At 39.6% G+C, this 12,500-nt stretch overlaps 1 protein-coding gene across 2 annotated transcripts in view; it reads left to right on the top strand.

The window, feature by feature from the left end:
- The window catches only part of LOC125043776, a 112,188-nt gene that overhangs the window by 83,808 nt on the left and 15,880 nt on the right, over positions 1-12,500 (top strand). For both annotated transcript variants that reach the window (XM_047640055.1, XM_047640054.1), the window contains exon 3: positions 1-163. This exon is cut by the window's left edge and continues 18 nt beyond it. In XM_047640055.1, the coding sequence (XP_047496011.1) occupies positions 1-163 (163 nt within the window). The remainder of the gene's footprint in view (positions 164-12,500) is intronic.

Below are 12,500 nucleotides of genomic sequence, written 5' to 3'. Positions count from 1 at the left end.
AGACGCCGACTCGCCCCTCATCGCACCATGCTACTGCGCGGGCTCCCTCCGCTACGTGCATCAGTCATGTCTGCAACAGTGGATCAAGTCCTCCGACACCAAGTCATGCGAGCTGTGCAAGTTCAGCTTCATCATGCACTCCAAGATCAAGCCCTTCAACAAGGTTCGTGTTGCTTGAGGATTGCTGTTTCTATTTTGATTTGTTGTTGTTGTTGTTTTTATTATTGTTATTGTTGGCATTAGTAATATTAATGATGATGATGATAGTAATGATTATGATGATGATCATAATGATGACAATGATAATAATGATGATGATAATGATAATGATAGTAATAATAATAATAATGATAATAATAATAATAATGGAAATGGTTATGGTAATGATAATGGTAATAATGATAATAATAATAATGATAATACTAATGATAATGGAAATGGTAATGATAATGGTAATAATAATAATAATAATAACGATAATAATAATGATAATAATAATAATAATAGTAATAGTAATAATAGTAATAGTGATAATAATACTAATAATATTCAAACTATCATTATTATTATTATCATCTATATTATAAATTTGCATATGTTTCGTCCGTTCATTCGCCGACATGTTCAGAATGTCTGCAGAGTTGAAGTCGCTTCATTTTAATGTAAAATAGGGTGATAATTGGCAACATGAATATTAAAGAGTGACACACACACACACACACACACACACACACACACACACACACACACACACACACACACACACACACACACACACACACATACACACACACACACACACACACACACACACGTCTCTTCGCTCGAACGTTACACTTAACTACCCTATGAGCGCAAGGCAAGTACACGGCGCTGAAGTAATTAGACCGTCAGTTTATAAACATTTATTATTTATTTATCTATTTATTATCATTTATCATTTATCGTTTATTATTTACACGAGTAAGGTGGGGTGAGGGGTAAGGGAATAAGAGGAGGGAGAAGAAAAGGGACTTGAAGAAGAAAGGAGGAAGAGGGAGGAAGGGAGAGAATGGAGGACTTAAAGAGGAAAGAAGGAAGGGAGGAGAAAGGTGCTTAAATAGAAACGGAAGAAGAAAAGGAAAGGAAACGTAAGGGAATTACAAAGGAAGAGACTGGTAAGGAGAAATAGAGAGGGAAGAGAGAAGCGGCTCAGAGAGTAATAAAGGAGGAGGGAAGGAATAAAGGGTATAGGAGAGCGAAGGAACAGCGGGAGGAAGAGGAGGAAGAAGAGGGAGGAGGTTAGTGGAAGAAGGTAGATGTAGGGCTTGAAGTGGGAAGAGAGGAGTGAATTCAAGGAGGATTTGGGAGTGAGAAGAGGTGGAAGAACGTGAAAAGGAAAGGTAGGTGGAGAGGGATAGGCAGAGGAGAAGGATCATCATTTTCATTATCATTATTATTGATATTATAATAACTATCATTATTGATAATCTTATCATTGTTGTTATTATTATTATTATCATTATTATTATCATTATTATTATTATTATTATTATTATTATTACTACAACTGGGTCTTTTATTTTTCATTAATAATACTTTGAGAAGAGGATGGGAAGAAGGGGGGGTGGTGGAGGGGAGGGGAGAAGAGAAGAAGAGAGGGGACGGAAGAAAATAAGTAAACTACTTTACTCTTGTGCCTTCAGTCAAATTTCGGCTGTCTGTTTATTTTTGCTCCTAAATTACTCCCTGTGTGCAAGGAAATGGCCGGGGTTACCATCCGCTGGCAGTGCGGGTCAGTAAGAATGCTAGACGAGAACGCTACCACTGCACCACACAGCACACAGACGGGAGGAGAGGGGGATGGGGAAAGGAGAGGGTAAAAGGGAAGGGAGAGCGGGAGAGAGGGAAAGGGAGAAGGGGTGAAGAGGTAAATGGGGAAAGGGGAAGGTAAAAGGGAAGGGAGAGGGGAATGGGGAAAGAGAAGGTGAAAAGAAAGAAAAGGAGAGTGTAAGAGAGGGGAATGGGGGAGAGGGTAAAGGGGAAGGGAGAAGGGGAGAGGGTAAAGGGAAAGGGAGAAGGGGAGAGAGGGGAATGGGGAAGGGAGAGGGGAATGGGGAAGGGAGAGAGGGGAATGGGGAAGGGAGAGGGTAAAGGGGAAGGGAGAGGGGGGAGAGGGGAATGGGGAAGTAAGAAGGGAGGAGAGGGGAATGGGGGAGGGAGAGGGTAAAGGAGAGAGAAGGCGATAGGAGAGGGGATATATTTTGCCTTAATAAATCGTGCAATCGACTTCCCATATTTTTATTTCTTGTTCGATTTTTTGCCTTCTTTTGGAATGTTAATGCTGAGTGACGTATGATCGCATGATTTATACTTGTTTTACATGTAAGAGGAACATGAAAGGGGAAGAAGGAGAGGGAAGAGGAGAGAAGGAGGAAGAGGAGGAGGAAGAGGAGGAGGAGGAGGAGGAAGAGGAGGAGGAGGGGGAGGAGAAGAAGAAGAAGAAGGAGGAAGAGGAGGAGAAAAATGAGGAGAAAAGGGAGAAGGAAGAGGAGGAGGAGGAGGAGGAGGAGGAGGAGGAGGAGGAGGAGGAGGAGGAGGAGGAGGAGGAGGAGGAGGAGGAGGAGGAGGAGGAGGAGAAGGAGGAAGAGGAGGAGGAGGAGGAGGAGGAGGAGGAGGAGGAGGATGAGGAGGATGAGGAGGAGGAGGAGGAGGAGGAGAAGAAGAAGAAGAAGAAGAAGAAGAACAAGAAGAAGAAGAACAAGAAGAAGAAGGAAGAGGAGGAGAAAAAAGAGGAGAAAAAGGAGGAGGAACAAGAAGAGGAGGAGAAGAAGAAGACGACGAAGAAGAAGAATAAGGATTAAGTGCGACAGAAAGCAGTTTGAAGAACAGGAGAAGAAAGAGAAAGAAAGAGGGAGAAAAAAATAAAAATAAGAAGGAGAAGGAAGAAGTAGAAGAAGAGACGGAGGATGAGTAGGAGGAAGAACATTGTCAATTGTCGTAAATGGAAGTATTTACATTAAGCGTATATCTTCGTAAACAAGAGAGAAAATGAGGAGGTGGAATGAGATAAAGATGATAATGTGGATAATAATAACAATGATGATAATGATGATGACGGTAATAATAATAAGGAAAATAATATTAGTAATAATGATAATGATGATAATGATAATGATGTTGATACTACTAATAATAATGATAATGACAATAATGAAAATAGTAATAATGAAAATAATGATAATAATGATGGTAATAATAATTGTAACGGTAATTTTAGTGCTAATGACAATGACAATTATAATAATGATAATGATAGTAGAATACTACTAATAATAGTAATAACAATAATGATAATAATAATATTGACAATGGTAATGGTAATAATAATGGTAGTAATAATAATAACAATGATAAAAGGAAGAGAAGGAGGAAGAACAGGAAGAGGGGATGGAGGGAGAAGAGGAGGAGGAGTAGAAGAAGGAGGAGGAAGAGGAGGAGGAGGAAGAAGAGGAGGAGGAGGAGGAGGACGAGTATGAGGAGGAGGAGAAGGAGGAAGAAGAGGAGGAGGAGGAGGAGGAGAAGGAGAAGGAGAAGGAGGAGGAGGAGGAGGAAGAGGAGGAGGAGGAAGAAGAGGAGGAGGAGGAGGAGGAAGAGTATGAGGAGGAGGAGAAGGAGGAGGAAGAGGAGGAGGAGGAGGAGGAGAAGGAGAAGGAGAAGGAGAAGGAGAAGGAGAAGGAGAAGGAGGAGGAGGAGGAGGAGGAGGAGGAGGAGGAGGAGAAAAAGGAAGAGGAGGAGGAGGAAGAAGAAGAAGAGGAGGAGGAGGAGGAGGAGGAGGAGGAGGAGGAGGAGGAGGAGGAGGAGGAGGAGGAGGAGGAGGAGGAGGAGGAGGAGGAGGAGGAGAAGGAGGAGGAGGAGGAAGAGGAGGAGGAGAAAGAAGAAGAAGAAGAGGAGGAGGAGGAGGAGGAGGAAGAAGAGGAGGAGGAGGAGGAGGAGAAGGAGGAGGAGGAGAAGGAAGAAGAGGAGGAGGAGGAGGAGGAAGAAGAAGAAGAGGAGGAAGAGGAGAAAGAAGAGGAGGAAGAGGAGGAGAAGAAGAAGAGGAGCAGTTCTTATGGCGAGAGTTACTGTTAAATCGTTACGCCGTCTCTCTCCGCCCATCATAAATCATGTAATTCTCCCCTCCCCCTCCCACCCCCAACCCCCTCCCCATCTTTACGTTCATCCTTCCCTGCTGTTTTTCCTCATCATTCCTCCTCCTCTTCTTCATAATTCGTCATTCCCCTTCTTCTCCATTTCTCTCGTTCTACTTCTTTATTCCTCCTTTTTTACTTCTCTTTTTTTTTTATCACACTCCCATTCTCTCTTTCTCTTTTCTCCCGCTCTTGTTATTTCTTTTTATTCCTCTTCCAGTCTCTTCCTCTCCTTCAATTCCCATTCTTCATTTCTTCTTATTCCGATTCTTTTCTTCTCCCCCACTCCTTTTCCCTCTTTCCTTCCTTTCACTCCCATTCATCCTTCTCCTTCTCTTCCTCCCCTTCTACTCTCTTTCTCTCATTCTTCCTCTCCCATTCTCTCTTCCCTCTCTCTTCTTCCCCCCTCACCCATTCTCCTAGTCTCTCCCTTCTTCTTTACTCCTCCCCTCTTCTCACCTTCTTCCTTTCTTCCTGTCTCCCCTTCTCTCTTCTTTTGTTCTTCCCCCCGGCATACGAAGATCAGCAGCTCATACACGAAAAAAGCGCAAAGCCACCACACTTGCGTTGCCCGTGAATAATAAATGTCATCGATGTATAAAGTGAACAGCGGAGTGGGTGGCGTTTAAGAGGCAGTTTGAATAATGAAAAAGGGGAGCACAGTTTATAACCTTCCTATGTTATGTACACTCGCTGGCTTTTGTACATAATGCTCTGTCACGAACCGGTAACGTGGCTTATTCATGCAAGCCGGTTCCGTTATGGCCTAACCACAATTAGTCGTATTACAGGTTACAATTATACAATATGGTTTGTAAGATGGAGTGTTCATAATCTGTTCTGTCTGTGTCATTTCTTGAATAACACGGGAAGCTTAAGAAAAGAATAAGATCTATGTAGGAAAAAAAACAAATGAGATAATTAGCTGGATGCATAAACTGAAATGGGGTTCATTTACATTGTTCTTAATGGGTAAAGTACACGGACACTCTAAAACTTGATCGCTAGGGTAATTGTGCTCGTTATAAAGTAACATTAACAATCGTAAAAAAAGAAGGAGAAAGAGAATTGTACACATACACATATGCACACACACACACACACACACACACACACACACACACACACACACACGCACACACACACACACACACACACACACACATATGTACATATTTATTTATTTCTATATATGCACACACACACACACACACACATATGTATATATTTATTTTTTCCTATATATGTACGTACACACACACACACACACACACACACACACACACACACAGTGTGTTAAAATGGCGAAACTCCTATATATCAATTCACTGTTATTTTTCATTTTAGCATGATGCACATATATAATTATACATGTATGTATGTATGTATGTATGTATGTATGTATGTATGTATGTATGTATGTATGTATGTATGTATGTATTCTTGCATACATTCATGTGTGTATGTATGCATGTGTGCATGTATGCATGTATGTGTATATTATCATTCTTCTTATCATCAGCTACTCAGAGTCGCTGTAAACCCGTTAATAGGTTCTTGAAGATCTGGAAATCTAACGTGTGTGTGTGTGTGAAGCAAACTCACAAACCCACTCTTCTTTTGGTTCAATTTTCGGCGGTTAACGTCACTGCCCACAGAGTAACAAGTATACGTAGGTCGATACGTCGATCGATTCCCTAATAGGGGGGTCGTCAACCCTTTGTGGAAAAGTATTTTAGGTCAGTTCGCAGAGGTGCTGGGCAAGTGTTCCTGTCGAGAATATGCGACGGGATAGTATGCTTCAGTGAGGTATATAAGGGTGTAAAGGGTTGCTGACTATTGTTTTTTTATTCTATTTTATTCCATTTTATTTTATTTTTTTAAGCAGGTCGCAAGCGTAGAAAAGTATTTTGATCCACTGTCCTTGCCTAATCTGCAATACCGCGATATAACAATGTATATATATATACCATCGTAAATAACATTTAGGCTTGTCACGATCCAACCTGCCAGTCAAAACGTCTTTACCATTTCGTTGAGCCAAAAGGCCCCAAGTGGTCGAATCCACCTCAAGAAACGCGATGCCAGTTGCTCTATTAATGCTTTGTCTTTACGAAATGTAGAGCTCTTCTAGGCCTCCCTAGCGATTTATGAGGAACACGTTAAAGACATGTTTACCCAGCATGTACGTGGCCACCGACAAAGTTTGTCTTTACCTGAGGGCCTAAGACGAGGAGACAGGTATAACACCACTATTTAATTTGACTTATTATTATTATTTTCTAAAAATAACTTTACTTGCAGTTTCTAACCGAAATACCACGGGCAAAAGAGGTCATAAAATTTTGTCGACCTATCGATTCCAGGAATTGTTTGCCTTGTTTAAAATGAGATGCTCTATCGAAAATTGGCCCTCGGCTAATTATCAGCGTTTTCCCTCGCAAAAATGAGAGGAAACTTCTATTTTATTTAAGTCTTCGTATTATTAATCAAGACTAAGTGGAAACGCTTCGATTTGACTATGCCACTGCTGTGATAAGCATAAGATGTAGAATAATCTCATTGAATTAATTGTGCGTGTTGTGTCGAAAGACAAGTTAATCAGGAGCTTGTATTACAATGCATACACAAAAGTTTCCTGCAAATACACATAAAAACGCATACACACACACAAAACTCACACCAACATAAATTTTCTAAAAATATACAGATACATGAAGCTTACACAAACGTTCCCGCACACAAACACACACACACAGTCACACAAACATACACCAGCACACATACATACACAAACGCTGGTACCCCCCCCCCCCCCCCCCCCACGAACACACATACGCACACACGCACACAGAAATCCCACTTACCATGTCGCCGGGGAAGAGAGAGAGAGAGAGAGAGAGAGAGAGAGAGAGAGAGAGAGAGAGAGAGAGAGAGAGAGAGAGAGAGAGAGAAAGAGAAAGAGAGAGAGAGAACGAGAGAGAGAGAGAGAGAGGGAGAGAGAGAGAGATAGATAATAAAGAGAGAGAGAGAGAGAGAAAGCGCAGTGTATATTGTCAAATAAAAACTATTTTATGGAGTTTCATAAAACGATAAAGAAAGCAGGATTAAAAAAAAAGAGAAAAAAAATTAAAAGAAATATAAGTTGAATCATTTTTTATCATGAGTGGAAAAGAAAGTAACAAAATAGAAAACACACACACACACACACACACACACACACACACACACACACACACAAACACACACACACACACACACACAAACAAACACACACACAAACACACACACACACGCAGATACAAAAAAAAAAAAAAAAAAAAAAAAAAACATTTTTCTTTCATGCACGCATTTATCTATCCAATATTTCCCCCCAAAACAATTTTTTTTTTTGGGTGCATAGGAACCCAGACACACGGAGGCCCTTCACCGCTGCGCATCATACTATTCTTTTGTTTTCTCCCCCCCCCCTCCCCTCTCCCACGTGCAAATCGAGATAGCGTTCGAGTGTTTTTATTCTATTTATTTCCTCTTTTTAAAGTCTATGTATTGATTGATTTCCCCATTTATATAAAAAATATATTCGTCAACCTTTTAAAATAATTCACTGATTAATCTATTTTTTCGTTTGTAAAGAGTTATTACTTTTATTATTATTATTATTTTTTTTTTCGAAGCGTCCCTTTGTCGTTCCTCACTGTTATTGAAATGGGAGGAGGTAATGGAGCTGCGAATAGGGACAGACTTGGCGCGTTATTTCGTTGGGCGTTTTTATTGATGCTGTTGTTGGAATGGAAGGGAAGAACGGATAAATAAAGACAAAGAATAAAAACAAAGGAAGGTTGAAAGAAAGGGAGAAAGAAAGGTGGAATAGAAGAAGATTGATAAAAAAGGAGCGAAAAAAAACTAAACAAAGGAAGGTGGAAGAATGAAAAGAAAGAAAGAAAGATGGAATAGAAGAAGATTAAAGAAAAGGAACGAAAAAAATGAAACAAAGGAAGGTGGAAAGAAAGAAAGAAAGAAAGAAAGAAAGAAAGAAAGATGTAATACAAAAAGATTAAAAAAAAGAGCGAAAAAAACGAAACAAATGAAGGTGGAAAGAAAGAAACAATGAAAGAAAGAAAGATGGAATAGAAGAAAATTAAGAAAAAAAAAAAGGAGCGAAATAAAATGTAGAAGTGATAATCGATTAGACGAGTCGGGGGGGGGGGGGGGGTGCATGGCGGGGGGGGGGAATGGGGGGGGAGGTTGTGATGGAGGGGAGAGAGTAAAAAAGGAAAAGAGGAAAGGGGAAGAGAGGAAGAAGGAGGAAGGGGAGAGGATGAATAAGGGGACGGAGAAGAGGGGAAGAGGGGAGAGGCAGAGGAGAAGGTGTGGAGGAGGGAAGAGAGGAGTAGAGAAAGAAAGAGGAAGAGACATGAGGGAGAGGAGGAGAGGAAAGGAGGAAGAGAAGGTGAAGGGAAGGACGGAGAGAAGACGAAGGGAGGAAAGAGAGAAAGATGAAAGGGAAGAAGAAGGTGAATGTATAAGGGAGGTGAAAGAGGAAGGGGTGGGGGGGGGGGGTATGGAAAGGAGAGAACGATAAAAAGAAAGTGAAAGAGAGAGAAAGTGAAGGGGAAGATAAAACGAGAAGAACACCTGAATGAGAACGGGGAGCAAGGGAAGGCGAGAGAAAAGGGAAGAGAAGGAGTAAAGGGTAAAGGGTGAATGAGAAAAGGGGAAGGGGGGGTGCGTGGGGGGGTGGGTGAGGTCATTCCCGGTCTAGGGCGATTCGCGTGCGGACTTACGCAAAACATGGCTAACGCTATAAAATATTTACCCAAATGTACTGTTTTTTTTTTTGCCTTCAGTGTTTTTTCATATTGGGAATAATTTAGTATGTAACTCAGAAGAGACTATGTGAGTTTTACCAAAAGCGTGTTAAAAAAGAGCTGTAATTTTCTTTTCAAACTTCATATTCCTAAACCACTGGCGAAAAAAATAATGTAAATCAAATCTCTTTAGTGCAATATTGCAAGAACAGGCCTTTTGGGATTACGAATGCAAAAACACTTATATGTCTAAACCAAACAAAAAATTGAGTCCGAATAGAAAATTCTTCAATAATCCAACATTCCATTATCTCTCCACGAATTCCAAAGAAAGGAAATAAAATCAAAAGAAAAGAAAATAACACAAAAAGAAGGTAAACAAACACACAAAAAGAAAAATACACGACGAGGGAAGTTCAGCCTCAAAACGCAGACGACGAAGGGTTGACAACTATCACCGAGAGATTCATTACCATCAGAGCGATTTTCCTACAGAAGTTTAATGGGATTTCCGACTGTACAGACTCGTTTTTTTTTTTTCCTCGGAGGGTTGGGGAGGGTGAAGGAGGTCCTTAGGAGGGGGGAAGAGAGTGTTAAGCCTCCCCTGCAATCCGGGCTCTGTTCACGATGGATCATTAAAGCTTGAAGGAGTCCCGTTCCGTGCTTTCTATAGGGCGTCTTTCCGCTTTGTTTATGTGTTTGGGGGAACGAGTGAAAGAGGGAGAGGGAGAAGGAGAGAAAGAGGGAGAGGAAGAGGGAGAGGGAGAGAGAGGGAGAGAGAGGGGGAAGAAAGGAGAGAGAGGGAGACAGAGAGAGGGAGAGGGAGAGATAGGGAGGGAGAGGGAGAAGAAGATAGAGGGAGAGAGAAGGAAACAGAGAGAAGGAAACAGAGGGAAGGAAACAGAGAAAAGGAAACAGAGAGAGGGAGAGGGAGAGGGAGAGGGAGAGGGAGAGGGAGAGGGAGAGGGAGAGGGAGAGGGAGAGGGAGAGGGAGAGGGAGAGGGAGAGAGAGAAAGAGGGAGATAGAGAGAGAGAGAGAGAGAGAGAGAGAGAGAGAGAGAGAGAGAGAGAGAGAGAGAGAGAGAGAGAGAGAGAGAGATAGAGAGAGAGAGAGAGATAGAGAGATAGAGAGAAAGAGATAGATAGATAGAGAGAGAGAGAGAGAGAGAGAGAGAGAGAGAGAGAGAGAGAGAGAGAGAGAGAGAGAGAGAGAGAGAGAAAGAGAAGAAAAATAAAAAGACAAAGAAGGAAAGAAAAAAGACAGACAGACAGACAGACAGACAGACAGGCAGACAGATATATAGATATAGAGAGATGAGTTGATAAAAAGACAAACAGACAGACAGATACTCGTAGACAGATAGATAGTGAGAGAGAGGCGATACACTGAAACTGACCAAATACCAATTAAAATATTAATTAAAGAAAATTAAATATTAATTAATACAAATAAATATTGATTAAAAGGAAATATTAACATGGTATTGTTATATCACCTTTAATATTCGTATCAACTTGATTCCACGAAATAATGATTCATACAATAGGTGATTTAAAAAGTAAAAACAAAATAATAATAATAATAATAGTAAATAAAAGAACATTCGACCAATAGTTATACCATTCACAACAAAACCGTAATTGAATTGACATTTCTACAATTCTCTCTCTCTCTCTCTCTCTCTCTCTCTCTCTCTCTCTCTCTCTCTCTCTCTCTCTCTCTCTCTCACTCACTCACTCACTCACTCACTCACTCACTCACTCACTCTCTCTCTCTCTCTCTCTCTCTCTCTCTCTCTCTCTCTCTCTCTCTCTCTCTTTCTCTCTCTCTTCCTCCTTCCTTCTCTCTCTTCTTCTCTCTGAAAAACATCAAATTCAATTATAATAAGTAGATATCAATTCTCTTTGTTTTGTCCGAAAAAAAATATATATACAATAACAGATAAATCAAGTGGATAGAAAGTTAAAAAAATAAAAATAAAAAGACATAAGAAAAAGAAAAGCAGATGGACACAGAAAAAGGAACACAAAAGTATTGTAAAAGACCAACGAAAATAGGGTAACACTGATAACGATGATATAAGTAATGATAATGCAGACAATGATGATAATAATAATGGTAATAGTGACAATATTTATAATAGTAATAATAATAATGATAATTGTGACAATAATGATAATGATAATAAGTGCAATAATAATAATGATAATAGTGACAATAATAATAATGTTAATAGTGACAATACTAATAATGATAATAATTGTAGTAATAATAATGATAATACTGGCAATTCAAATAATAATAATGATGATAATAATAATGATAATAATAATAATAATAATAATGATAATAATAGTAATGATAATAATGATAATAATAATAATAATAATAATAATAATAATAATAATAATAATAATAATAATGATAATAATGATAATAATGATAATAATAATAATAATAATGATAATAATGATAATAATGATAATAATGATAATAATAATAATGATAATAATAATAATAATAATAATGATAATAATAAAAATAATGATAATAGTACTAATAATAGTGATAACATCAATAATAATAATAATGACAATAATGATAATGATCATAATAATGATGATGATAATGATAATAATACCATCAACAAGAACAACAACGCCAATGAAAATAAAGATACTAATAATAACAATGAAATTAATACCAATAATATTAATGATAACAATAACGAAAATGACACTCCGACTACTATTAAACCCACTACTAATGATGATGATAATAATGATGATAATGAGTAACAGTAAAAATGGACCATGGTCGGACGAGGTCAAAAATAGAATCCTCCTCCATAATTATTTTTACTCAGCTGTACACACGCATGAATAATCATACACCATGATAGCACTGCGTTGGTATCCGTGTTTGCATGTAAACTGTCTGTGTGTGTTTTTTTTTTATGTTCTTTTTCGGAGCGTCTTATATATCACTTGAGTACTTGGTGCGTACTGGGTAGCTTGTATACAGGGGAGGGACGTGGACTCTTACTGTGGGGATACCTATTGTATTTTCTATGGAATTGCGAAAAATATATTGATCCCGCGTGGCTGCGTGTTGGACAGTGCCTGTGTGTTTTTTTAAACCTCTCTTTCCTCTCTATGTATCTCTGTCTCCGTCTCTCTCCCTCTGTCTCTCTCTCTCTGCCTTTCTCTCTCTCTGTCTCTGTCTCTCTCTGTCTCTCTCTCTCTCTCTCTCTCTCTCTCTGTCTCTCTTTCGCTGCCTTCTGTCTCTGTTTCTCTGTCTGTCTCTGTCTCTGTCTCTGTCTCTGTCTCTGTCTCTGTATCTCTCTCTCTCTCTCTCTCTCTCTCTCTCTCTCTCTCTCTCTCTCTCTCTCTCTCTCTCTTTCTCTTTCTCTTTCTCTTTCTCTCTCTCTCTCTCTATCTCTCTCTCACTCTCTCTCTCTCTCTCTCTCTCTCTCTCTCTCTCTCTCTCTCTCTCTCTCTCTCTCTCTCTCTCTCTCTC

The sequence above is a fragment of the Penaeus chinensis genome, chromosome 34, assembly GCF_019202785.1.
Source record: "Penaeus chinensis breed Huanghai No. 1 chromosome 34, ASM1920278v2, whole genome shotgun sequence".
NCBI classification, from domain to species: Eukaryota; Metazoa; Arthropoda; class Malacostraca; order Decapoda; family Penaeidae; genus Penaeus; species Penaeus chinensis.
The sequence above is the reverse complement of the archived record's forward strand: the minus strand, read 5'-3'. Positions and strand labels throughout refer to the sequence as shown.